This window comes from Bufo gargarizans, chromosome 10 (genome assembly GCF_014858855.1).
Source record: "Bufo gargarizans isolate SCDJY-AF-19 chromosome 10, ASM1485885v1, whole genome shotgun sequence".
Lineage (NCBI taxonomy): Eukaryota > Metazoa > Chordata > Amphibia > Anura > Bufonidae > Bufo > Bufo gargarizans.
The window spans coordinates 14485914-14511691 of NC_058089.1; the positions used below are offsets into that span (position 1 = coordinate 14485914).

Consider the following 25778-nt stretch of genomic DNA (forward strand, 5'->3'; position numbering starts at 1 on the left):
GAGGGAGGGTTTCGCCGGGTTTTTAATATCGATGAGCTCTCCTCAGGATAAATCATCCCTATCCGATCCGCCTCTCTCTCCCGTCTCCCTGATGTCCTAAGGAGAGCTCACGTAGACAGCCTCTTATACTCCGGGGCCGGGCTGGGGGCGTGGTCTCCGCGGTTACCAGGTGCAGCAGCTGTCAGGACAGAGGTCAGCGGGGACCAATCAGCGCTGGCCCCGCCTCCTGCCGTGTGTCTGCGCTCAGTCCGGAGCCGCTGTCCCCGAGACGCCATGGAGCGGAAGATCGCCCGGGAGTTCCGACACAAGGTGAGAGCCGCCGGGAGACGCTGCCGAGAGGCCCCGCCCCTTTCGGCGATGTCATTGTTGGGCCATCATGACGTAATCAATGAGGTGTTCTGCAGACCCCTGTGTCAACCTTCCCCCTCCCCTCCAGGACCCCTGTGTCAACCTTCCCCCTCCCCCTCCAGGACCCCTGTGTCAACCTTCCCCCTCCCCCTCCAGGACCCCTGTGTCAACCTTCCCCCTCCCCCTCCAGGACCCCTGTGTCAACCTTCCCCCTCCCCCTCCAGGACCCCTGTGTCAAACTCCTCCTCCTCCTCCTCCTCCAGGACCCCTGTGTCAAACTCCTCCTCCAGGACCCCTGTGTCAAACTCCTCCTCCTCCTCCAGGACCCCTGTGTCAACCCTCCCCCTCCCTCCCTGTATTTTTTGCGGACCCATTGAAATGATGGTTCCGCATACGGTCCACAAAAAAAAATGTAATGGACACGGAAAGAAAATGCGTTTGTGTGCATGAGCCCTAAGTCTGTGTTCACATTTAGCAGCTAAGGTTTCTCTTGTTTCATCAGTTTTTCTATAATGTATGTAACCAATTCATGTGCGCCTGCCTGTCTGCTCTGGGGGGTGGTGATGCGGGTTCACGCGTGATGTCTGCTCCGGGGGGTGGTGATGCGGGTTCACGCGTGATGTCTGCTCCGGGGGGTGGTGATGCGGGTTCACGCGTGATGTCTGCTCCGGGGGGTGGTGATGCGGGTTCACGCGTGATGTCTGCTCCGGGGGGTGGTGATGCGGGTTCACGCGTGATGTCTGCCCCGGGGGGTGGTGATGCGGGTTCACGCGTGATGTCTACCCCGGGGGGTGGTGATGCGGGTTCACGCGTGATGTCTGCCCCGGGGGGTGGTGATGCGGGTTCACGCGTGATGTCTGCCCCGGGGGGTGGTGATGCGGGTTCACGCGTGATGTCTGCCCCGGGGGGTGGTGATGCGGGTTCACGCGTGATGTCTGCCCCGGGGGGTGGTGATGCGGGTTCACGCGTGATGTCTGCCCCGGGGGGTGGTGATGCGGGTTCACGCGTGATGTCTGCCCCGGGGGGTGGTGATGCGGGTTCACGCGTGATGTCTGCCCCGGGGGGTGGTGATGCGGGTTCACGCGTGATGTCTGCCCCGGGGGGTGGTGATGCGGGTTCACGCGTGATGTCTGCCCCGGGGGGTGGTGCCATCCGGCAGCGTTCAGTGAAGAGCAGGTTACGCATGTTTTAAGACTTCCAGTGTGAATGTGGCATCAAAGAGGCATTCCGGCTTCATGGGGAGATGGGTGTGTCCTCGGGACAGGTCATCAGTATCAGATGGTAGGGGTCCGACTCTCAGCACCCCTCTCGGACCCCCACCGATCCTGAGAATGCCTCGTCTACACTGTGACCCTTGTGTCTTCCCATGTTCATGTGATCAGGATGGAGACTCCGGGGGCTGATTGGGGGGTGCCACATGACGGAGCCGTACATGGTGACGCCCCCTGTCTCTTGTCTACCAAGAGCAAGTCTTGATATCTGACAGGAGCCCACACTGGGTCATACCATTGTCAGACCTCCCCCGCCCTCACTCTGGTCATGGTGCTGCTTTAATGAGTTTATTACAGGTAAAGGTCCAATGTGCGAAGCTAACGCCCTCCGACCCCACCTACAATTAACTCCTTGTGACCCTGAGCTCAGGAAATCTGTCGTGGGAGTGGGAGTGGGAGTGGGAGTGGGAGTGGGGGGGGGGGGGGCGCGCGCGCTGTGTGTGTGAGGAGGGCAGGTCGGGGCTGTGTGTGTGTGTGAGGAGGGCAGGTCGGGGCTGTGTGTGTGTGTGAGGAGGGCAGGTCGGGGCTGTGTGTGTGTGTGAGGAGGGCAGGTCGGGGCTGTGTGTGTGTGTGAGGAGGGCAGGTCGGGGCTGTGTGTGTGTGTGTGAGGAGGGCAGGTCGGGGCTGTGTGTGTGTGTGAGGAGGGCAGGTCGGGGCTGTGTGTGTGTGTGTGTGTGTGTGTGTGAGGAGGGCAGGTCGGGGCTGTGTGTGTGTGTGAGGAGGGCAGGTCGGGGCTGTGTGTGTGTGTGAGGAGGGCAGGTCGGGGCTGTGTGTGTGTGTGAGGAGGGCAGGTCGGGGCTGTGTGTGTGTGTGAGGAGGGCAGGTCGGGGCTGTGTGTGTGTGTGTGAGGAGGGCAGGTCGGGGCTTGTGTGTGTGTGTGAGGAGGGCAGGTCGGGGCTGTGTGTGTGTGTGTGTGTGTGTGTGAGGAGGGCAGGTCGGGGCTGTGTGTGTGTGTGTGTGTGTGTGTGTGAGGAGGGCAGGTCGGGGCTGTGTGTGTGTGTGAGGAGGGCAGGTCGGGGCTGTGTGTGTGTGTGTGTGTGTGTGTGTGAGGAGGGCAGGTCGGGGCTGTGTGTGTGAGGAGGGCAGGTCGGGGCTGTGTGTGTGTGTGAGGAGGGCAGGTCGGGGCTGTGTGTGTGTGAGGAGGGCAGGTCGGGGCTGTGTGTGTGTGTGAGGAGGGCAGGTCGGGGCTGTGTGTGTGTGTGAGGAGGGCAGGTCGGGGCTGTGTGTGTGTGTGTGTGAGGAGGCAGGTCGGGGCTGTGTGTGTGTGTGTGTGAGGAGGGCAGGTCGGGGCTGTGTGTGTGTGTGTGTGTGAGGAGGGCAGGTCGGGGCTGTGTGTGTGTGTGTGTGTGTGAGGAGGGCAGGTCGGGGCTGTGTGTGTGTGTGAGGAGGGCAGGTCGGGGCTGTGTGTGTGTGTGAGGAGGGCAGGTCGGGGCTGTGTGTGTGTGTGAGGAGGGCAGGTCGGGGCGGCGGGGCTGTGTGTGTGAGGAGGGCAGGTCGGGGCGGCGGGGCTGTGTGTGTGTGTGTGTGTGTGTGTGTGTGTGTGTGAGGAGGGCAGGTCGGGGCGGCGAGGCTGTGTGTGGGTGGGAGGAGGGCGGGGCTGTGTGTGTGTGGGTGGGAGGAGGGCGGGGCTGTGTGTGTGTGTGTGTGGTGGGCAGGTCGGGCGGCGGGGCTGTGTGTGTGGGAGGAGGGCAGGTCGGGGCGACGGGGCTGTGTGTGTGTGTGTGTGTGTGTGTGTGTGTGTGTGTGTGTGTGTGTGTGAGAGGAGGGCAGGTCGGGGCAGCGGGGCTGTGTGTGTGTGTGTGAGAGGAGGGCAGGTCGGGGCAGCGGGGCTGTGTGTGTGTGTGTGTGAGGAGGGCAGGTCGGGGCAGCGGGGCTGTGTGTGTGTGTGTGTGAGGAGGGCAGGTCGGGGCAGCGGGGCTGTGTGTGTGTGTGTGTGTGTGAGGAGGGCAGGTCGGGGCGGCGGGGCTGTGTGTGTGTGAGAGGAGGGCAGGTCGGGGGGGCTGTGTGTGTGTGTGTGTGTGTGGGAGGAGGGCAGGTTGGGGGGCGGGGCTGTGTGTGTGTGTGTGTGTGTGTGTGAGGAGGGCAGGTTGGGGCGGCGGGGGGGGTGTGTGTGTGAGAGGAGGGCAGGTCGGGGCGGCGGGGCTGTGTGTGTGAGGAGGGCAGGTCGGGGCGGCGGGGCTGTGTGTGAGTGACTTTGCTAAATAAGTCAAGTAACGGGTAAGACCTGCAGGGGACCAAGGAGATGATAAAAACAATGTGGACGCAGTGTAACTCGCTTCAGCGGTATGCCGAAACCAATGGAATACTGGGCATGGACTCCAAAGGTCCAATGTGCGAAGCTAACGCCCTCCGACCCCACCTACAATTAACTCCTTGTGACCCTGAGCTCAGGAAATCTGTCATGTTGTGGAAGTGGGGGGGCGCTGTGTGTGTGGGAGGAGGGCAGGTCGGGGCGGTGGGGCTGTGTGTGTGTGTGTGTGTGGGAGGAGGGCAGGTCGGGGCGGTGGGGCTGTGTGTGTGTGTGTGTGTGTGTGTGTGTGTGTGGGTGGGTGGGAGGAGGGCAGGTCGGGGCGGTGGGGCTGTGTGTGTGTGTGTGTGTGTGTGTGGGTGGGAGGAGGGCAGGTCGTGGCGGCGGGGCTGTGTGTGTGTGTGTGTGTGTGTGTGTGTGTGTGTGTGTGTGAGGAGGGCAGGTCGTGGCGGCGGGGCTGTGTGTGTGTGTGGGTAAGAGGAGGGCAGGTCGTGGCGGCGGGGCTGTGTGTGTGTGTGTGGGGGTAAGAGGAGGGCAGGTCGGGGCGGCGGGGCTGTGTGTGTGTGTGTGTGTGTGTGGGTAAGAGGAGGGCAGGTCGGGGCGGCGGGGCTGTGTGTGTGGGTGGGAGGAGGGCAGGTCGGGGCGGCGGGGCTGTGTGTGTGGGTGGGAGGAGGGCAGGTCGGGGCGGCGGGGCTGTGTGTGTGGGTGGGAGGAGGGCAGGTCAGGGCAGCGGGGCTGTGTGTGTGGGTGGGAGGAGGGCAGGTCGGGGCGGCGGGGCTGTGTGTGTGGGTGGGAGGAGGGCAGGTCGGGGTGGCGGGGCTGTGTGTGTGGGTGGGAGGAGGGCAGGTCGGGGCGGCGGGGCTGTGTGTGTGTGTGTGTGTGTGTGTGTGAGAGGAGGGCAGGTCGGGGCGGCGGGGCTGTGTGTGTGTGTGTGTGTGTGTGTGTGGGAGGAGGGCAGGTCGGGGCGGCGGGGCTGTGTGTGTGTGGGAGGAGGGCAGGTCGGGGCGGCGGGGCTGTGTGTGTGTGTGGGAGGAGGGCAGGTCGGGGCGGCGGGGCTGTGTGGCTGTGTGTGTGTGTGGGAGGAGGGCAGGTCCGGGCGGTGGGGCTGTGTGTGTGTGTGTGTGTGTGTGTGTGTGTGTGTGTGCGCAGGGGACCAAGGAGATGATTAAAACAATGTGGACGCAGTGTAACTCACTTCAGCGGTATGCCGAAACCAATGGAATACTGGGCATGGACTCCAAAGGTCCACCAGTGAAAAACTGGACATGGAATCCATGCCGCTTTCCACTGGTGGACCTTTGGAGTCCATGCCCGGTTTTCTACACTGCATCCACGTTGTTTGAGTCCTCTCATCGGGCCCCTGCGCTTGTCACCCCCTGTTACTCTGCACACCTGGGGTCTTCTGGATGACCGCTGGGCGGTGCTGTGGATATCCCCCTGGTGGGCACGGTACTTACCTTTCTTACATCTACTTTATTTCACTCTGGAGCGACACTTGGAGTCTTTTTCTCTCTGTGGCACTGCATTCTGCTCCACCTGTATTTCTAATGTTTTCTGTGTTTCAGGTGGAAAAATTCATTGAAAATGAGGCAGAGAAGGATTATCTGTACGACGTGCTGCGCATGTACTACCAGTGAGTGCTGCCTGTGTAATCACCCTGCTCCACTCTGGGGGTTGTAGTCCACTCATCCCCCACCACTCCAGGGACACTGGAGGAGTGATGGCTTGTTCTCGCTCTCCGCCTGGGTCTTTGTCATCCCTGTAAATCTCAATTATTCACAGGGAGCCACAGCCAAGCATTCAGCCGGAGCGCTGCTCTGAGGCTCAGACTGGATGCATTACGTTTATGACCCCCACACCCCGAGCATCAGAATATCTGTATGAGGTTATGATACGGTCGGACAGGTGGTGATATCTAGAGGGGGTTATGACATTGTTGGACAGTAGTGAAATCTAGAGGGGGTATTACATGGTTGGATGGGTGGTGGTATCTATAGGTGGTTATGACATGTTGGATGGGTGGTGGTATCTATAGGTGGTTATGGCATGGTTGGGTGGGTGGTGATATCTGTGGGGGTTATGACATGGTTGGGTGGGTGGTGATATCTGTGGGGGTTATGACATGGTTGGGTGGGTGGTGATATCTGTGGGGGTTATGACATGGTTGGGTGGGTGGTGATATCTGTGGGGGTTATGACATGGTTGGGTGGGTGGTGATATCTGTGGGGGTTATGACATGGTTGGGTGGGTGGTGATATCTGTGGGGGTTATGACATGGTTGGGTGGGTGGTGATATCTGTGGGGGTTATGACATGGTTGGGTGGGTGGTGATATCTGTGGGGGTTATGACATTGTTGGAGGGTGGTGATATCTAGAGGGGTTTATGACATGATTGGACAGGTCAGGATCCTCATTGTCTTCACAGGTCCATGGACCTTCCAGTGTTTGTTGGCGATCTGAAGCTTGTCCTCAGTGAGCCGTCCCGGCTACCCATCTTTGATGCCATTCGCCCCCTCATCCCTCTCAAGCACCAGGTGGAGTATGATCAGCTGACGCCCAAACGTTCCAGGTAAGAAGTGCTCATTAATATGGGTCATGTGATGGCGCCGGTTCTTCCATCTTGTCATACTTGTCCTGTTGTCTCCTCTTTGCTGTCCAGGAAGCTAAGGGAGGTGAAGCTGGATCGTTCTCACCCTGATGGTCTCGGCTTCAGTGTCCGGGGGGGACTGGAGTTTAATTGTGGCCTGTACATCTCCCACATCATGAAGGAAGGACAAGCGGACAATGCTGGTCTACAGGTGAGGTGACTCCGGAGGAGATGTGTGCAGCATGGTGGCTCGTCTAGGAGTTGTCCCATTTATGGCATTCCCACTCCTGTCTTCATTATGGGGCCTCTTTCAGCTCGGGTCCTTCCAATCACTTTGTGGGATGAGATCTGGGGTGAGAGCGGCGCAGGCGCATCCACCTCTTGAGGCACAAGACAGGGGCTGGTGGAGCTTTATGTGGTAATGGGGGTCATTGCTGCCGCTCGGGGGCTTTGTGCTTGTCAATGGGAAGCTGTTCAACATAATTTTTTTTTTTTTTTTTTTTTTGGGGGGGGGGGTGATCCAGGGGCCACATGTGTACTGATAATGGGGCCGTTCTACTAGGGTACTATTCCCGCTTCTGATTGTGGCAGAAGGACATGCTGTATAAACAGAAAGGTGTGGGTTGGTTTGGTGACCACCAACCTCTGATGCTGCGGGGGAGCCGGCATGGTCGCGTCAAAGGGCTGATGCCGGGTGAGAAATCTTCCGCACCTTAGTTGCCTTCATCTGCAGAAACATTCTGGCGCACTTCGGTGTAGCATCTTGAGCCACTCCCACTTTCAGCTAGGACACACCCCATTGTCGTGAGCATAATAAATGCTGCGGGCCTCAGTCAGACATGCAGTCCCATTTAAGACCATAGATGACAGGTGGGGGTGACATCCTGCTGCTTCCATCTTGTTATGGGATTAACCCTTTCTCTTCCAGATTGGCGATGAGGTGGTGCGGATTAATGGCTACTCAATTGGCTCGTGCACTCATGAGGAGGTCGTCAGTCTCATCCGCACCAAGAAGGTCGTGTCCATAAAAGTGCGGCGTAAGTTCTGTAGGGTGTGGAGCTGCGGAGAGCAGTGGCGCCCTGTGATGCTGACCTTCATTTCTCTTCTCTTTGCAGATGTTGGGATGATTCCTGTGAAAAGGTGATGTCCTGGTGTTAGCTGTGCCAGCGCGCTGCACGGTGCCCCCGCCGTGTCCCTGCCCCAGCGCGCTGCACGGTGCCCCCGCCGTGTCCCTGCCCCAGCGCGCTGCACGGTGCCCCCGCCGTGTCCCTGCCCCAGCGCGCTGCACGGTGCCCCCGCCGTGTCCCTGCCCCAGCGCGCTGCACGGTGCCCCCGCCGTGTCCCTGCCCCAGCGCGCTGCACGGTGCCCCCGCCCCAGCGCGCTGCACGGTGCCCCCGCCGTGTCCCTGCCCCAGCGCGCTGCACGGTGCCCCCGCCGTGTCCCTGCCCCAGCGCGCTGCACGGTGCCCCCGCCGTGTCCCTGCCCCAGCGCGCTGCACGGTGCCCCCGCCGCGTCCCTGCCCCAGCGCGCTGCACGGTGCCCCCGCCGCGTCCCTGCCCCAGCGCGCTGCACGGTGCCCCCGCCGCGTCCCTGCCCCAGCGCGCTGCACGGTGCCCCCGCCGCGTCCCTGCCCCAGCGCGCTGCACGGTGCCCCCGCCGTGTCCCTGCCCCAGCGCGCTGCACGGTGCCCCCGCCGTGTCCCTGCCCCAGCGCGCTGCACGGTGCCCCCGCCGTGTCCCTGCCCCAGCGCGCTGCACGGTGCCCCCGCCGTGTCCCTGCCCCAGCGCGCTGCACGGTGCCCACGTTGTGTGTATTGTGTCTTGCAGCTTGGCGGAGGAGCCTCTGAAGTGGCAGTATGCTGACCAGTTTGTGTCTGAAACCAAGGTAAGTGTGAAAAACGGCTGTCCGCACACCGCACCCCAGCCGCATCAACCCTGCAGCCGTCCTGCCACCCCCCATGGGCCCCTGTATCATTCCTGGGACTGTAATCCGCATAGGATTAGAGCCGGGCCCCCTCCCCATGTTGCGGTGTTGGGTTTCTGGCTCTACCTGGATTTATCGCTGCGCTGGAATGTGACACAATTCCGTTGCCGACCTCAGATGTGGATTTCATTGCCTGGATGCCCAGAACGCGGGGCGCTCCTTACAGCTGCTGTGAAACCCCAGTAGGTTAATCCTCCGCGGCTCGTGCGCTTTATTTGTCGCCTTTGTCTTCTGCAGGCGCCACGAGCAGCAGACGTTATTAATATTGGCTCGTGTGATCCCCTCAGAGGGTCCTGCCCGATGAGGAGGGGTCGGGGGAGGCGCGACGTGTAGATTTAATAGAGAATATCAAACCTCATGATGATAAAAGTATTCACGCCCTTCACCTTTGTCATGATTTATTGTGTAATGATGGACGGCCTTATGTGCCCCCCCGACTATAGTTACCACGGGCTCTATGCTCTGCGGGTTCCATAAAACGCAGAAAACCTGCTGCAGTCTGCAAGAGCCCCACAGATAAAGGGGGCCCAAACATGGAGGCTGGCGCCAAATACCAGCAGAACCCTCCCAGAAATCCTGCAAGAGCCCCACAGATAAAGGGGGCCCAAACATGGAGGCTGGCGCCAAATACCAGCAGAACCGTCCCCGAAATCCTGCAAGAGCCCCACAGATAAAGGGGGCCCAAACATGGAGGCAGGCGCCAAATACCAGCAGAACCGTCCCCGAAATCCTGCAAGAGCCCCACAGATAAAGGGAGTCCAAACATGGAGGCTGGCGCCAAATACCAGCAGAACCCTCCCAGGCAATCCTGCAAGAGCCCCACAGATAAAGGGAGCCCAAACATGGAGGGAGGCGCCAAATACCAGCAGAACCCTCCCAGGCAATCCTGCAAGAGCCCCACAGATAAAGGGGGCCCAAACATGGAGGCAGGCGCCAAATACCAGCAGAACCCTGCCAGGCAATCCTGCAAGAGCCCCACAGATAAAGGGGGCCCAAACATGGAGGCTGGCGCCAAATACCAGCAGAACCCTCCCAGGCAATCCTGCAAGAGCCCCACAGATAAAGGGAGCCCAAACATGGAGGCAGGCGCCAAATACCAGCAGAACCCTCCCCGAAATCCTGCAAGAGCCCCACAGATAAAGGGAGCCCAAACATGGAGGCAGGCGCCAAATACCAGCAGAACCCTCCCAGGCAATACTGCAAGAGCCCCACAGATAAAGGGGGCCCACACACCAGCAGAAGCCCCCCATTCTGCTGTGATGTCGCAGTCCGAGCGCTCAATGTCAGTGCTGGAATCTGCTGCAGGAGAAGCACAAATTAGGGGAGCAAAGAACCGGCTCAGACATAAAGGCAGGTGATGAGATTCAAACCCTCTCACCACAAAATGCCATCTGAAAGCGTCATATTATCGAGCCGGAGAAGCTGAGCAGATGTCGCTTTGTGGGAAAAGATTCAGTAAAACTTGTAAATTATATATATTTATCTTTGCTTGCCTTCCTCCGGTGGGCCCGGTCCGCCCCTGGATAAGAGCAGAGCATAAAGTGATGAATCGATGTGGAGAATACATTAGGAAGTGGCTGGTGGTCACCCTGCCTACATGATGCCATCTGCTGGAGTCAGAGCACCCCTTTAAGTACAGTAGAGTTACAATGTGCCCACTTCTGCAGCTGCATTCCCTGCCTCGCTGTTGGGCAATGCTGGGAGTTCTAGTTCCCCATCAGGTTGGAGATGACGCCTGTAATACCAGCGCTAACCACTATTAATGTGTCCACAGGACGGGAGGAGCAGTGTGGCCGGACTGGCCTCCCTAGGAGGGGACATCAAGGAGAAGAAGGTCTTCATCAGCCTGGTGGGCACCACGGGCATGGGGTGCAGGTGGGTGAGACGTCAGTGCTGGCCAGGGCCTGGATGGTGACGTGATCTATAGGTGTGGGGGAGGTAGATCCTGTACGGGTGGTGGGGGAGGTAGATCCTGTACGGGTGATGGAGGAGGTAGATCCTGTACGGGTGATGGAGGAGGTAGATCTTGTACGGGTGATGGAGGAGGTAGATCCTGTACGGATGATTGGAGGAGGTAGATCTTGTACGGGTGATGGAGGAGGTAGATCTTGTACGGGTGATGGAGGAGGTAGATCTTGTACGGGTGATGGAGGAGGTAGATCTTGTACGGGTGATGGAGGAGGTAGATCTTGTACGGGTGATGGAGGAGGTAGATCTTGTACGGGTGATGGAGGAGGTAGATCTTGTACGGGTGATGGAGGAGGTAGATCTTGTACGGGTGATGGAGGAGGTAGATCTTGTACGGGTGATGGAGGAGGTAGATCTTGTACGGGTGATGGAGGAGGTAGATCTTGTACGGGTGATGGAGGAGGTAGATCTTGTACGGGTGATGGAGGAGGTAGATCTTGTACGGGTGATGGAGGAGGTAGATCTTGTACGGGTGATGGAGGAGGTAGATCTTGTACGGGTGATGGAGGAGGTAGATCCTGTACGGGTGATGGAGGAGGTAGATCCTGTACGGGTGATGGAGGAGGTAGATCTTGTACGGATGATGGGGGGGGGTTCTGATTATTTTAACCCTCGCACCTCCTCTTTCCTGCAGCATTTCTAGTGGACCCTCTCAGAAGCCCGGGATATTTGTGAGCAATGTGAAGGCCGGCTCCCTGTCTGCAGAGGTCGGCCTGGAGGTGAGCCCATCAGAAGCTAAAGTAATGTCGCCTCAGGCGCAGGTTCCTTTTTCGGACAGTCCCTTCATGACGACCGTGGACCGCCCCAACCAATGACAAAGGGATTCTGAGGCACAATTCAAGCGGTCACCAGTGTCGCCCCCACCCCATGTGCTCAGCTCCTCGTTGATCTTGGCGTTTTGTTTCTTCTCAGGTCGGTGATCAGATTGTGGAGGTGAACGGTGTGGACTTCTCCAGCATCGACCATAAGGAGGTGACTGTCGCCCTGCGGCCTGTGTCCTGTGTGTGTGTGTGTATGTGGACTAAGCCCTCGCTCTGATGGTAAAATCTCACACAATATTTTTTGATCAAAACACGTCTGTGCCCGCCTACCCGCGCCAAGGTGGTCTCAGTCAGGCAGGTCCTACTCTAAACCTACCTATGCCGTTGGGCATTACTTGCTGTGGTTTTTCTTATATCAATGTCACCGTGCACATCTGCATATTCCTCATCGGATCGCGCAGGATGTCTTTATCTTTCTCTGCGATTTTTGTTTACTGTGTTTGTATGACATAGAAGACGGAGGAGGAGCACACAAGAGCTTACACTCTATATAGAGGAGACACAAGAGGAGCGAGGGCCTGGTCACAAGAGCTTGCAGTCTATATAGAGGAGACACGTGAGGAGCGAGGGCCTGATCACAAGAGCTTGCAGTCTATATAGAGGAGACACAAGAGGAGCGAGGGCCTGGTCACAAGAGCTTGCACTCTATATAGAGGAGACACGTGAGGAGCGAGGGCCTGATCACAAGAGCTTACAATCTATATATAGGAGACACATGAGGAGCGAGGGCCTGATCACAAGAGCTTACACTCTATATAGAGGAGACACAAGAGGAGCGAGGGCCTGGTCACAAGAGCTTGCAGTCTATATAGAGGAGACACGTGAGGAGCGAGGGCCTGATCACAAGAGCTTGCAGTCTATATAGAGGAGACACAAGAGGAGCGAGGGCCTGGTCACAAGAGCTTGCACTCTATATATAGGAGACACGTGAGGAGCGAGGGCCTGATCACAAGAGCTTGCAGTCTATATAGAGGAGACACAAGAGGAGCGAGGGCCTGGTCACAAGAGCTTGCACTCTATATAGAGGAGACACGTGAGGAGCGAGGGCCTGATCACAAGAGCTTACAATCTATATATAGGAGACACATGAGGAGCGAGGGCCTGATCACAAGAGCTTACACTCTATATAGAGGAGACACAAGAGGAGCGAGGGCCTGGTCACAAGAGCTTGCAGTCTATATAGAGGAGACACGTGAGGAGCGAGGGCCTGATCACAAGAGCTTGCAGTCTATATAGAGGAGACACAAGAGGAGCGAGGGCCTGGTCACAAGAGCTTGCACTCTATATAGAGGAGACACGTGAGGAGCGAGGGCCTGGTCACAAGAGCTTGCAGTCTATATAGAGGAGACACGTGAGGAGCGAGGGCCTGATCACAAGAGCTTGCAGTCTATATAGAGGAGACACAAGAGGAGCGAGGGCCTGGTCACAAGAGCTTGCACTCTATATAGAGGAGACACGTGAGGAGCGAGGGCCTGGTCACAAGAGCTTACACTCTATATAGAGGAGACACATGAGGAGCGAGGGCCTGATCACAAGAGCTTACAATCTATATATAGGAGACACGTGAGGCGCGAGGACCTGATCACAAGAGCTTACACTCTATATATAGGAGACACGTGAGGAGCGAGGGCCTGATCACAAGAGCTTACAATCTATATATAGGAGACACATGAGGAGCGAGGGCCTGATCACAAGAGCTTACAATCTATATAGAGGAGACATGTGAGGAGCTGATCACAAGAGCTTACAATCTATATAGAGGAGACACATGAGGAGCGAGGGCCTGATCACAAGAGCTTACAATCTATATAGAGGAGACATGTGAGGAGCTGATCACAAGAGCTTACAATCTATATAGAGGAGACACATGAGGAGCGAGGGCCTGGTCACAAGAGCTTGCACTCTATATAGAGGAGACACAAGAGGAGCGAGGGCCTGGTCATAAGAGCTTACACTCTATATATAGGAGACACGTGAGCAGCGAGGGCCTGATCACAAGAGCTTACAATCTAAACATAGGAGACACATGAGGAGCGAGGGCCTGATCACAAGAGCTTACACTCTATATAGAGGAGACACAAGAGGAGCGAGGGCCTGATCACAAGAGCTTACACTCTATATAGAGGAGACACAAGAGGAGCGAGGGCCTGATCACAAGAGCTTACAATCTGAGTATATAGAGGAGACACATGAGGAGCGAGGGCCTGATCACAAGAGCTTACAATCTGAGGAGATAGAGGAGACACATGAGGAGCTGATCACAAGAGCTTACAATCTATGAGGAGCGAGGGCCTGATCACAAGAGCTTACAATCTATATAGAGGAGACACATGAGGAGCGAGGGCCTGGTCACAAGAGCTTACACTCTATATAAAGGAGACACATGAGGAGCTGATCACAAGAGCTTACAATCTATATAGAGGAGACGCATGAGGAGCGAGGACCTGATCACAAGAGCTTACAATCTATATAGAGGAGACGCATGAGGAGCGAGGACCTGATCACAAGAGCTTACAATCTATATAGAGGAGACACATGAGGAGCGAGGGCCTGATCACAAGAGCTTACACTCTATATATAGGAGACACATGAGGAGCGAGGACCTGATCACAAGAGCTTACAATCTATATAGAGAAGACGCATGAGGAGCGAGGGCCTGATCACAAGAGCTTACAATCTGAGGAGACACATGAGGAGCTGATCACAAGAGCTTACAATCTGAGGAGATAGAGGAGACACGTGAGGAGCGAGGGCCTGATCACAAGAGCTTACAATCTGAGTATATAGAGGAGACACGTGAGGAGTGAGGGCCTGATCACAAGAGCTTACACTCTATATATAGGAGACGCATGAGGAGTGAGGGCCTGATCACAAGAGCTTACAATCTATATAGAGGAGACGCATGAGGAGCGAGGACCTGATCACAAGAGCTTACAATCTATATAGAGGAGACACATGAGGAGCGAGGGCCTGATCACAAGAGCTTACACTCTATATATAGGAGACACATGAGGAGCGAGGACCTGATCACAAGAGCTTACAATCTATATAGAGAAGACGCATGAGGAGCGAGGGCCTGATCACAAGAGCTTACAATCTGAGGAGACACATGAGGAGCGAGGGCCTGATCACAAGAGCTTACAATCTGAGGAGATAGAGGAGACACGTGAGGAGCGAGGACCTGATCACAAGAGCTTACAATCTGAGTATATATAGGAGACACGTGAGGAGCGAGGGCCTGATCACAAGAGCTTACAATCTATAAATAGGAGACACATGAGGAGCGAGGGCCTGATCACAAGAGCTTACAATCTATAAATAGGAGACACATGAGGAGCGAGGGCCTGATCACAAGAGCTTACACTCTATATATAGGAGACACATGAGGACCTGATCACAAGAGCTTACACTCTATATATAGGAGACACGTGAGGAGCGAGGGCCTGATCACAAGAGCTTACACTCTATATATAGGAGACACATGAGGACCTGATCACAAGAGCTTACACTCTATATATAGGAGACACATGAGGAGCGAGGGCCTGATCACAAGAGCTTACACTCTATGAGGAGCGAGGACCTGATCACAAGAGCTTACACTCTATATATAGGAGACACGTGAGGAGCGAGGGCCTGATCACAAGAGCTTACACTCTATATATAGGAGACACATGAGGAGCGAGGACCTGATCACAAGAGCTTACAATCTATATATAGGAGACACGTGAGGAGCGAGGGCCTGATCACAAGAGCTTACACTCTATGAGGAGCGAGGACCTGATCACAAGAGCTTACACTCTATATATAGGAGACACGTGAGGAGCGAGGGCCTGATCACAAGAGCTTACACTCTATATATAGGAGACACATGAGGAGCGAGGGCCTGATCACAAGAGCTTACACTCTATATATAGGAGACACGTGAGGAGCGAGGGCCTGATCACAAGAGCTTACACTCTATATATAGGAGACACGTGAGGAGCGAGGGCCTGATCACAAGAGCTTACACTCTATATATAGGAGACACATGAGGAGCGAGGGCCTGGTCACAAGAGCTTACAATCTATATAGAGGAGACACGTGAGGAGCGAGGACCTGATCACAAGAGCTTACAATCTGAGTATATAGAGGAGACACATGAGGAGCGAGGGCCTGATCACAAGAGCTTACAATCTATATATAGGAGACACGTGAGGAGCGAGGGCCTAATCACAAGATCTTACACTCTATATATAGGAGACACATGAGGAGCTGATCACAAGAGCTTACACTCTATATATAGGAGACACGTGAGGAGCGAGGACCTGATCACGAGCTCCACCCCTGGGGAGGTTGTCAGATGTCCTCCTTTCTCCCGGGTGGACCTCAGGTGGTTTGGCCTTCAACTTCCCCGACTGATGGCGGCTCCTCTGGGATCACTGAGGTCTGAACTGAGTAAATAACACTTCATCATTGTAGAATGAAGCGTTCTTCAGCTTTCCAGTAGACTCTTCCCAGTATAGACCTCTGCTTGCTGTCATTGATGGACGACGTCCAGAGCTGCTGTCTCCCATCTCTGGAGGGATTGTCTATACTGATGCATTGGTTCTATTCATTGACAGTAAGCAGAGATGCTGATATTTCCCAGGATGTTCATGCTGCATGATGACTTTGTAAATCCACAACCTTCTCTGTCTTCAGGCCGTGCGAGTGTTAAAAAGCAGCCGGACTCTGACGCTGAGCATTCTGACCGGCGCGGTGAGTCCTGTGTGTGGTGGCCCTCGGCTCTCAGGGGCCCCCGGTCACATGCTGTCATGGTGCCGGGGTCCTTATACACCCCATTATCATCCATGTCGCCCGCAGGGTCGGGAGTTCTTTATGACGGAGGATGAGAGGCTGATGGAGCAGCGGCGCCGGGAGCTGGACCGCCAGGAACTGCTGTGCCAGAAGAAACTCGCCATGGAGAGCAACCGAATCCTGAGAGAGCAGCAGGAGAAGGAGAAGCAGTGAGTCAGGGGCCCCCTTTAATAGGTGTAGCACCTCCGCTGGGCTCGCGTTGTCAGTGAGTCAGGGGCCCCCTTTAATAGGTGTAGCACCTCCGCTGGGCTCGCGTTGTCAGAATGATGTATAAATGGCTGCCCCCTCCCCCACAGGAGGAAGTCGGAGATTTCCCAGAAGATGGCGGAGGAAGAGGAGCGATACCGCCAAGAGATGGACAGGTGCTGATCCCCCCCCCCCCCCCCTTCCATTGTCCAGAGCACCCCTCATTAGAGAGCAGCACCCCCACAACCAGGGCCCCTCATTAGAGAGCAGCACCCCTGTAATCAGGGCCCCTCATTAGAGAGCAGCACCCCCACAATCAGGGCCCCTCATTAGAGAGCAGCACCCCCACAACCAGGGCCCCTCATTAGAGAGCAGCACCCCTGTAATCAGGGCCCCTCATTAGAGAGCAGCACCCCCACAATCAGGGCCCCTCATTAGAGAGCAGCACCCCCACAACCAGGGCCCCTCATTAGAGAGCAGCACCCCTGTAATCAGGGCCCCTCATTAGAGAACATCACCCCCACAATCAGGGCCCCTCATTAGAGAGCAGCACCCCCACAATCAGGGCCCCTCATTAGAGAGCAGCACCCCCACAATCAGGGCCCCTCATTAGAGAGCAGCACCCCCACAACCAGGGCCCCTCATTAGAGAGCAGCACCCCCACAACCAGGGCCCCTCATTAGAGAGCAGCACCCCCACAACCAGGGCCCCTCATTAGAGAGCAGCACCCCTGTAATCAGGGCCCCTCATTAGAGAACATCACCCCCACAACCAGGGCCCCTCATTAGAGAGCAGCACCCCCACAACCAGGGCCCCTCATTAGAGAGCAGCACCCCTGTAATCAGGGCCCCTCATTAGAGAGCAGCACCCCTGTAATCAGGGCTCCTCATTAGAGAACATCACCCCCACAATCAGGGCCCCTCATTAGAGAGCAGCACCCCCACAATCAGGGCCCCTCATTAGAGAGCAGCACCCCCACAATCAGGGCCCCTCATTAGAGAGCAGCACCCCCACAATCAGGGCCCCTCATTAGAGAGCAGCACCCCCACAACCAGGGCCCCTCATTAGAGAGCAGCACCCCCACAATCAGGGCCCCTCCTTAGAGAGCAGCACCCCCACAACCAGGGCCCCTCATTAGAGAGCAGCACCCCTGTAATCAGGGCCCCTCATTAGAGAGCAGCACCCCTGTAATCAGGGCCCCTCATTAGAGAACATCACCCCCACAACCAGGGCCCCTCATTAGAGAGCAGCACCCCCACAATCAGGGCCCCTCATTAGAGAGCAGCACCCCCACAATCAGGGCCCCTCATTAGAGAGCAGCACCCCCACAACCAGGGCCCCTCATTAGAGAGCAGCACCCCCACAACCAGGGCCCCTCATTAGAGAGCAGCACCCCCACAACCAGGGCCCCTCATTAGAGAACATCACCCCCACAACCAGGGCCCCTCATTAGAGAGCAGCACCCCTGTAATCAGGGCCCCTCATTAGAGAGCAGCACCCCCACAATCAGGCCCCCCGACTCCAGGATCTTTGACGTTCTGCTGGCTCGCAGGCAGCTGACTGACGCTGTGCTGTAGTCTGAGCTCCGCTGTTCTGTGATCCGGCCGCACAGGACGACCCTCGGCCACAACCAGTCACTGCAGCTCTTTGTTTTCCTAGGATCGCAAAACGGGAGGAGAAAATCAGGAAAGATTGGGAAGAAGACTGGGAGCCAAAGGAGCAGCCGAAGATCCCAAAGCCTGCACCCCCGACACAGCGCAGCCCCCCAGCCAAGCACAAGAGTGAGTATCTGCAGCCCCCCCCCCCCCCCACTGGGCAGTGTCTGCTGGGAGTACTCATGGTTCATGACGGGAAAACCACAAGCCACATCATGTCTTATACTCCAGTCACATCCAGAGCTGCCTTCACTATTCTACTGTCACATTTATTATGGTCCCCACACACAGGGTCCGGGCGGGCTCCACATTTTACACACAGGGTCCGGGGCGGCTCCACATTCCACACGCAGGGTCCGGGGCGGCTCCACATTCCACACGCAGGGTCCGGGGGGCTCCACATTCTAGTCTTCGTCAGCTCCCTCTCTTCTGTCATTTCCTTCCTACTTTCTCTCTGCAGCTGATGGGAAAACCTCACAAGATGGCGACGGGACGCAGCACCAGCAGGTTGTACTTTTCTCTGCTCTACCCCCTGTTATCCCCCTTCCAATCCTTTTCCTTCCCCTTCTTGACAGCCAGGGCCACATGTCTACTCTTGTACTGCCTGTACTGCCCAGGAGAGGGCAGTGTGCAGCAGCAGCTCAGGTTCTTGTATTGCCTGTACTCCCCAGGAGAGGGCAGTGTGCAGCAGCAGCTCAGGTTCTTGTATTGCCTGTACTCCCCAGGAGAGGGCAGTGTGCAGCAGCAGCTCAGGTACTTGTATTGCCTGTACTCCCCAGGAGAGGGCAGTGTGCAGCAGCAGCTCAGGTACTTGTATTGCCTGTACTCCCCAGGAGAGGGCAGTGTGCAGCAGCTGCTTAGGTTCTTGTATTGCCTGTACTGCCCAGGAGAGGGCAGTGTGCAGCAGCAGCTCAGGTTCTTGTATTGCCTGTACTCCCCAGGAGAGGGCAGTGTGCAGCAGCAGCTCAGGTACAAATATTGCCTGTACTCCCCAGGAGAGGGCAGTGTGCAGCAGCAGCTCAGGTACTTGTATTGCCTGTACTCCCCAGGAGAGGGCAGTGTGCAGCAGCTGCTTAGGTTCTTGTATTGCCTGTACTCCCCAGGAGAGGGCAGTGTGCAGCAGCTGCTTAGGTTCTTGTATTGCCTGTACTGCCCAGGAGAGGGCAGTGTGCAGCAGCAGCTCAGGTTCTTGTATTGCCTGTACTCCCCAGGAGAGGGCAGTGTGCAGCAGCAGCTCAGGTACTTGTATTGCCTGTACTCCCCAGGAGAGGGCAGTGTGCAGCAGCTCAGGTACTTGTATTGCCTGTACTCCCCAGGAGAGGGCAGTGTGCAGCAGCTGCTTAGGTTCTTGTATTGCCTATACTCCCCAGGAGAGGGCAGTGTGCAGCAGCAGCTCAGGTACTTGTATTGCCTGTACTCCCCAGGAGAGGGCAGTGTGCATCAGCAGTTCAGGTTCATGTATTGCCTGTACTCCCCAGGAGAGGGCAGTGTGCAGCAGCAGCTGCTTAGGTTCTTGTATTGCCTGTACTTCCCAGTAGAGGGCAGTGTGCATCAGCAGCAGCTCAGGTATTTGTATTGCCTGACTAGAGGGCAGTGTGCATCAGCAGTTCAGGCTCTTGTCTTGTCTGTACTCCCCAGGAGAGGGCAGTATGCAGCAGCAGCAGCTTAGGTTCATGTATTGCTTGTACTCCCCAGGAGAGGGCAGTGTGCATCAGCAGTTTAGGTTCATGCATTGCTTGTATTCCCCAGGAGAGGGCAGTGTGCAGCAGCAGCAGTTTCAGTTCATGCATTGCCTGTACTGCCCAAGAGAGGGCAGTGTGCAGCCGCAGCTTAGGTTCATGTATTGCCTGTATTCCCCCAGGAGAGGGCAGTGTGCAGCAGCAGCTCAGGTTCTTGTATTACCTGTACTCCCCAGGAGAGGGCAGTGTGCAGCAGCAGCTCAGGTTCTTGTATTGCCTGTACTCCCCAGGAGTGGGCAGTGTGCAGCAGCAGCTTAGGTTCATGTATTGCCTGTATTCCCCCAGGAGAGGGCAGTGTGCAGCAGGAGCTCAGGTTCTTGTATTGCCTGTACTCCCCAGGAGAGGGCAGTGTGCAGTAGCAGCTCAGGTTCTTGTATTGCCTGTACTCCCCAGGAGAGGGCAGTGTGCAGCAGCAGCTCAGGTTCTTGTATTGCCTGTATTCCCCCAGGAGAGGGCAGTGTGCAGCAGCAGCAGCTCAGGTTCTTGTATTGCCTGTACTCCCCAGGAGATGGCAGTGTGCAGCAGCAGCTTAGGTTCATGTATTGCCTGTATTCCCCCAGGAGAGGGCAGTGTGCAGCAGCAGTTTTGGTTCATGCATTGCCTGTATTCCCCAGGAGAGGGCAGTGTGCAGCAGGAGCTCAGGTTCTTGTATTGCCTGTACTCCCCAGGAGAGGGCAGTGTGCAGTAGCAGCTCAGGTTCTTGTATTGCCTGTACTCCCCAGGAGAGGGCAGTGTGCAGCAGCAGCTCAGGTTCTTGTATTGCCTGTATTCCCCAGGAGAGGGCAGTGTGCAGCAGCAGCTCAGGTTCTTGTATTGCCTGTACTCCCCAGGAGAGGGCAGTGTGCAGCAGCAGCTCAGGTTCTTGTATTGCCTGTACTCCCCAGGAGAGGGCAGTGTGCAGCAGTAGCTCAGGTTCTTGTATTGCCTGTACTCCCCAGGAGAGGGCAGTGTGCAGCAGTAGCTCAGGTTCTTGTATTGCCTGTACTCCCCAGGAGAGGGCAGTGTGCAGCAGTAGCTCAGGTTCATGCATTGCCTGTACTCCCCAGGAGAGGGCAGTGTGCAGCAGCAGCAGCTTAGGTTCATGTATTGCCTGTATTCCCCAGGAGAGAGGGCAGTATGCAGCAGCAGCTCAGGTTCTTGTATTGCCTGTACTCCCCAGGAGAGGGCAGTGTGCAGCAGCAGCTGCTTAGGTTCTTGTATTGCCTGTACTTCCCAGTAGAGGGCAGTGTGCATCAGCAGCAGCTCAGGTACTTGTATTGCCTGAGTAGAGGGCAGTGTGCATCAGCAGTTCAGGCTCTTGTCTTGTCTGTACTCCCCAGGAGAGGGCAGTATGCAGCAGCAGCAGCAGCTTAGGTTCATGTATTGCTTGTACTCCCCAGGAGAAGGCAGTGTGCATCAGCAGTTTAGGTTCATGCATTGCTTGTATTCCCCAGGAGAGGGCAGTGTGCAGCAGCAGCAGTTTCAGTTCATGCATTGCCTGTACTGCCCAAGAGAGGGCAGTGTGCAGCAGCAGCTCAGGTTCTTGTATTGCCTGTACTCCCCAGGAGAGGGCAGTGTGCAGCAGCAGTTTTAGTTCATGCATTGCCTGTATTCCCCAGGAGAGGGCAGTGTGCAGCAGGAGCTCAGGTTCTTGTATTGCCTGTACTCCCCAGGAGAGGGCAGTGTGCAGTAGCAGCTCAGGTTCTTGTATTGCCTGTACTCCCCAGGAGAGGGCAGTGTGCAGCAGCAGCTCAGGTTCTTGTATTGCCTGTATTCCCCCAGGAGAGGGCAGTGTGCAGCAGCAGCAGCTCAGGTTCTTGTATTGCCTGTACTCCCCAGGAGATGGCAGTGTGCAGCAGCAGCTTAGGTTCATGTATTGCCTGTATTCCCCCAGGAGAGGGCAGTGTGCAGCAGCAGTTTTGGTTCATGCATTGCCTGTATTCCCCAGGAGAGGGCAGTGTGCAGCAGGAGCTCAGGTTCTTGTATTGCCTGTACTCCCCAGGAGAGGGCAGTGTGCAGTAGCAGCTCAGGTTCTTGTATTGCCTGTACTCCCCAGGAGAGGGCAGTGTGCAGCAGCAGCTCAGGTTCTTGTATTGCCTGTATTCCCCAGGAGAGGGCAGTGTGCAGCAGCAGCTCAGGTTCTTGTATTGCCTGTACTCCCCAGGAGAGGGCAGTGTGCAGCAGCAGCTCAGGTTCTTGTATTGCCTGTACTCCCCAGGAGAGGGCAGTGTGCAGCAGTAGCTCAGGTTCTTGTATTGCCTGTACTCCCCAGGAGAGGGCAGTGTGCAGCAGTAGCTCAGGTTCTTGTATTGCCTGTACTCCCCAGGAGAGGGCAGTGTGCAGCAGTAGCTCAGGTTCATGCATTGCCTGTACTCCCCAGGAGAGGGCAGTGTGCAGCAGCAGCAGCTTAGGTTCATGTATTGCCTGTATTCCCCAGGAGAGAGGGCAGTATGCAGCAGCAGCTCAGGTTCTTGTATTGCCTGTACTCCCCAGGAGAGGGCAGTGTGCAGCAGCAGCTCAGGTTCTTGTATTGCCTGTATTCCCCAGGAGAGGGCAGTGTGCAGCAGTAGCTCAGGTTCTTGTATTGCCTGTACTCCCCAGGAGAGGGCAGTGTGCAGCAGTAGCTCAGGTTCTTGTATTGCCTGTACTCCCCAGGAGAGGGCAGTGTGCAGCAGTAGCTCAGGTTCTTGTATTGCCTGTACTCCCCAGGAGAGGGCAGTGTGCAGCAGCAGCTCAGGTGCAGGGATACACACCTACTATCAGTGATCGTCGCCGACCCCAGGATCTTGTATGACATTGATCTGTGACCTTGTTGCCCAGAACACCCAATCAGAGTCCACCATTTATCCAGTGCAGTCTAAAAGAAAGCTGATCTCTGATTGTCTACCATGGGTGCAGGAAACTCTGTGTCTGCTCCACCAGCAGCCACTGGTTTTAGATATGAGAAGACAATAGACTACCCTTCCTATCGTCCTCTGTTACATGGACAATCGTCAGTATTGAGGTTCGATTGGTTAGTGCATGTCGCTGCCGCCACTCACCTCCTTCCTCTCTCGCCATATCTAGCATTCGGATGGTTTTACCGATATGAAGGGAAGTTCCCAACTCTGAGGAAGGTAAGACGCGTGCCGTGTAGTGCTTGCATGTGCTGGCCGCGCCCCACACTCCACACACGGTGCGGATTGAAGAATCCTCTCCTGGAGTTCTGCTACGTGTGAACATGGCCTAAAAATCCGATCCATGTTTCCTAATACTGCGCTGTATGTGCCCACACCACAGGCCTAATACTACATCACATGCTCTGCGCCATTTGCCTCGTGTTCCGTGTGATCTGCGTTGTGTGCCGTGTGATGTGCGTCGTGTGCCGTGTGATGTGCGTCGTGTGCCGTGTGATCTGTGCCATGTGCCTCGTTTGCCGTGTGATCTGCACTTTGTGCTCTGCGCCATGTGCCTCGTGTGCTGCATGATCTGCCTCTGTGTGTTGTGCCCTGTATTGTGTGATCTGTATCCATGTTTGTCTTGATCCCGCACCCTCAGAAAGGAAAAGAGAGAAAGAAATCCAAGGCGGAGAGTGTGCACGAGCAAAAGAAAAATAAGAAGGAGGTGGAGTTCGAGCAGAAATTGGCCATAGAGAAGGAGGAGATGCTGGAGAAAGAGAAGCAGCTGAAGATCAGTCGTCTGGTGCAGGAGGTAATGGAGGTGGCAGAACTGCTCCCTCTAGAGTCCTCCTCTGTGCGGAGTCCATGTAACTGCTCCCTCTAGAGTCCTCCTCTGTGCGGAGTCCGTGTAACTGCTCCCTCTAGAGTCCTCCTCTGTGCGGAGTCCGTGTAACTGCTCCCTCTAGAGTCCTCCTCTGTGCGGAGTCCGTGTAACTGCTCCCTCTAGAGTCCGCCCGTGTGCGGAGTCCATGTAACTGCTCCCTCTAGAGTCCGCCTCTGTGCGGAGTCCATGTAACTGCTCCCTCTAGAGTCCGCCTCTGTGCGGAGTCCATGTAACTGCTCCCTCTAGAGTCCGCCTCTGTGCGGAGTCCATGTAACTGCTCCCTCTAGAGTCCTCCTCTGTGCGGAGTCCGTGTAACTGCTCCCTCTAGAGTCCGCCCGTGTGCGGAGTCCGTGTAACTGCTCCCTCTAGAGTCCTCCTCTGTGCGGAGTCCGTGTAACTGCTCCTACTAGAGTCTGCCCGTGTGCGGAGTCCGTGTAACTGCTCCCTCTAGAGTCCTCCTCTGTGCGGAGTCCGTGTAACTGCTCCCTCTAGAGTCCTCCTCTGTGCGGAGTCCATGTAACTGCTCCCTCTAGAGTCCTCCTCTGTGCGGAGTCCATGTAACTGCTCCCTCTAGAGTCCTCCTCTGTGCGGAGTCCGTGTAACTGCTCCCTCTAGAGTCCGCCCGTGTGCGGAGTCCATGTAACTGCTCCCTCTAGAGTCTGCCCGTGTGCGGAGTCCATGTAACTGCTCCCTCTAGAGTCCTCCTCTGTGCGGAGTCCGTGTAACTGCTCCCTCTAGAGTCCGCCTGTGTGCGGAGTCCATGTAACTGCTCCCTCTAGAGTCCGCCTGTGTGCGGAGTCCATGTAACTGCTCCCTCTAGAGTCCTCCTCTGTGCGGAGTCCATGTAACTGCTCCCTCTAGAGTCCTCCTCTGTGCGGAGTCCATGTAACTGCTCCCTCTAGAGTCCTCCTCTGTGCGGAGTCCATGTAACTGCTCCCTCTAGAGTCCTCCTCTGTGCGGAGTCCATGTAACTGCTCCCTCTAGAGTCTGCCCGTGTGCGGAGTCCATGTAACTGCTCCCTCTAGAGTCCGCCTGTGTGCGGAGTCCATGTAACTGCTCCCTCTAGAGTCCTCCTCTGTGCGGAGTCCGTGTAACTGCTCCCTCTAGAGTCCTCCTCTGTGCGGAGTCCGTGTAACTGCTCCCTCTAGAGTCCTCCTCTGTGCGGAGTCCGTGTAACTGCTCCCTCTAGAGTCCTCCTCTGTGCGGAGTCCGTGTAACTGCTCCCTCTAGAGTCCTCCTCTGTGCGGAGTCCGTGTAACTGCTCCCTCTAGAGTCCTCCTCTGTGCGGAGTCCGTGTAACTGCTCCCTCTAGAGTCCTCCTCTGTGCGGAGTCCGTGTAACTGCTCCCTCTAGAGTCCTCCTCTGTGCGGAGTCCGTGTAACTGCTCCCTCTAGAGTCCGCCTGTGTGCGGAGTCCATGTAACTGCTCCCTCTAGAGTCTGCCCGTGTGCGGAGTCCATGTAACTGCTCCCTCTAGAGTCCTCCTCTATGCGGAGTCCATGTAACTGCTCCCTCTAGAGTCCTCCTCTGTGCGGAGTCCATGTAACTGCTCCCTCTAGAGTCCTTCTGTGTGCGGAGTCCATGTAACTGCTCCCTCTTGAGTCCTCCTCTGTGCGGAGTCCATGTAACTGCTCCCTCTAGAGTCCGCCTGTGTGCGGAGTCCATGTAACTGCTCCCTCTAGAGTCCTCCTCTGTGCGGGGTCCATGTAACTTCTAGTAGAGACCGCCTGCGTCGTGTGTGCGGAGTCCACAACATGAATGGGTCATCAACTTTGTAAATTAGGGTCAAAGCATTGCCCGTCCCTGACCCATTCATCAGTCACCTTAATGCTGGTGATGGGGGCACTATGTCTGCTGTGTTACTAGGGGGGTAACATCGCTTGTGTGCATGGCCCGTGTGGATGGGTAACCTGTCCCTCATCCCCTTAATGTCTGTACACAAGGTGTCCGAGACGGAGCGGGAAGATCTGGAGGAGTCGGAGAAGGTCCAGCATTGGGTGGAAAGACTCTGCCAGACGCGACTCGAGCAAATCTCCTCTGCTGAGAGCGATGCTCATGAGGTAAAGGAAAGGGTCCAGAGACCCCACATGTCCACTAAAGGGACTGTCCTGTGTGCATGCGGGTGGAGTGCACGTTGTGTGTCTGGAGATACACTATGTAGATGGTCACAGGGACGCCCCTTCATCTCGTCTGCCAAACCACTGGTCGCATGGAGGGCTGCTTCACTGTATTCCTGAGGATGGGGGTGCAGTAAGTTCTGTCAGGGGCCCCTGATCCCTGGGGCCCTGTGCAATCGCATGGTCTGTGTAGTAGAGAAAACTGCCACTGTAGGGTGTATATGTATATTGTGTGTAAGGTGGGGGGGTCTATACACAGTGCATTGAGAAAGTCTTTG

The 25778-nt window shown here is 56.3% G+C and overlaps 1 protein-coding gene across 1 annotated transcript in view; it reads left to right on the plus strand.

Moving 5' to 3' along the window:
- The first annotated feature begins 220 nt into the window (after positions 1-220).
- Positions 221-25778, plus strand: part of USH1C (USH1 protein network component harmonin) — a 37305-nt gene continuing 11747 nt past the window's right edge. Inside the window, 17 exon segments of the mRNA XM_044269652.1 lie at positions 221-309; positions 5433-5500; positions 6293-6436; positions 6527-6665; positions 7383-7491; positions 7570-7594; positions 8282-8339; positions 10213-10313; positions 11041-11125; positions 11319-11378; positions 15908-15964; positions 16070-16212; positions 16360-16425; positions 17909-18030; positions 22689-22738; positions 23160-23312; positions 25327-25443. Coding sequence (XP_044125587.1) covers positions 274-309; positions 5433-5500; positions 6293-6436; positions 6527-6665; positions 7383-7491; positions 7570-7594; positions 8282-8339; positions 10213-10313; positions 11041-11125; positions 11319-11378; positions 15908-15964; positions 16070-16212; positions 16360-16425; positions 17909-18030; positions 22689-22738; positions 23160-23312; positions 25327-25443 — 1533 coding nt within the window. The 5' untranslated portion in view covers positions 221-273.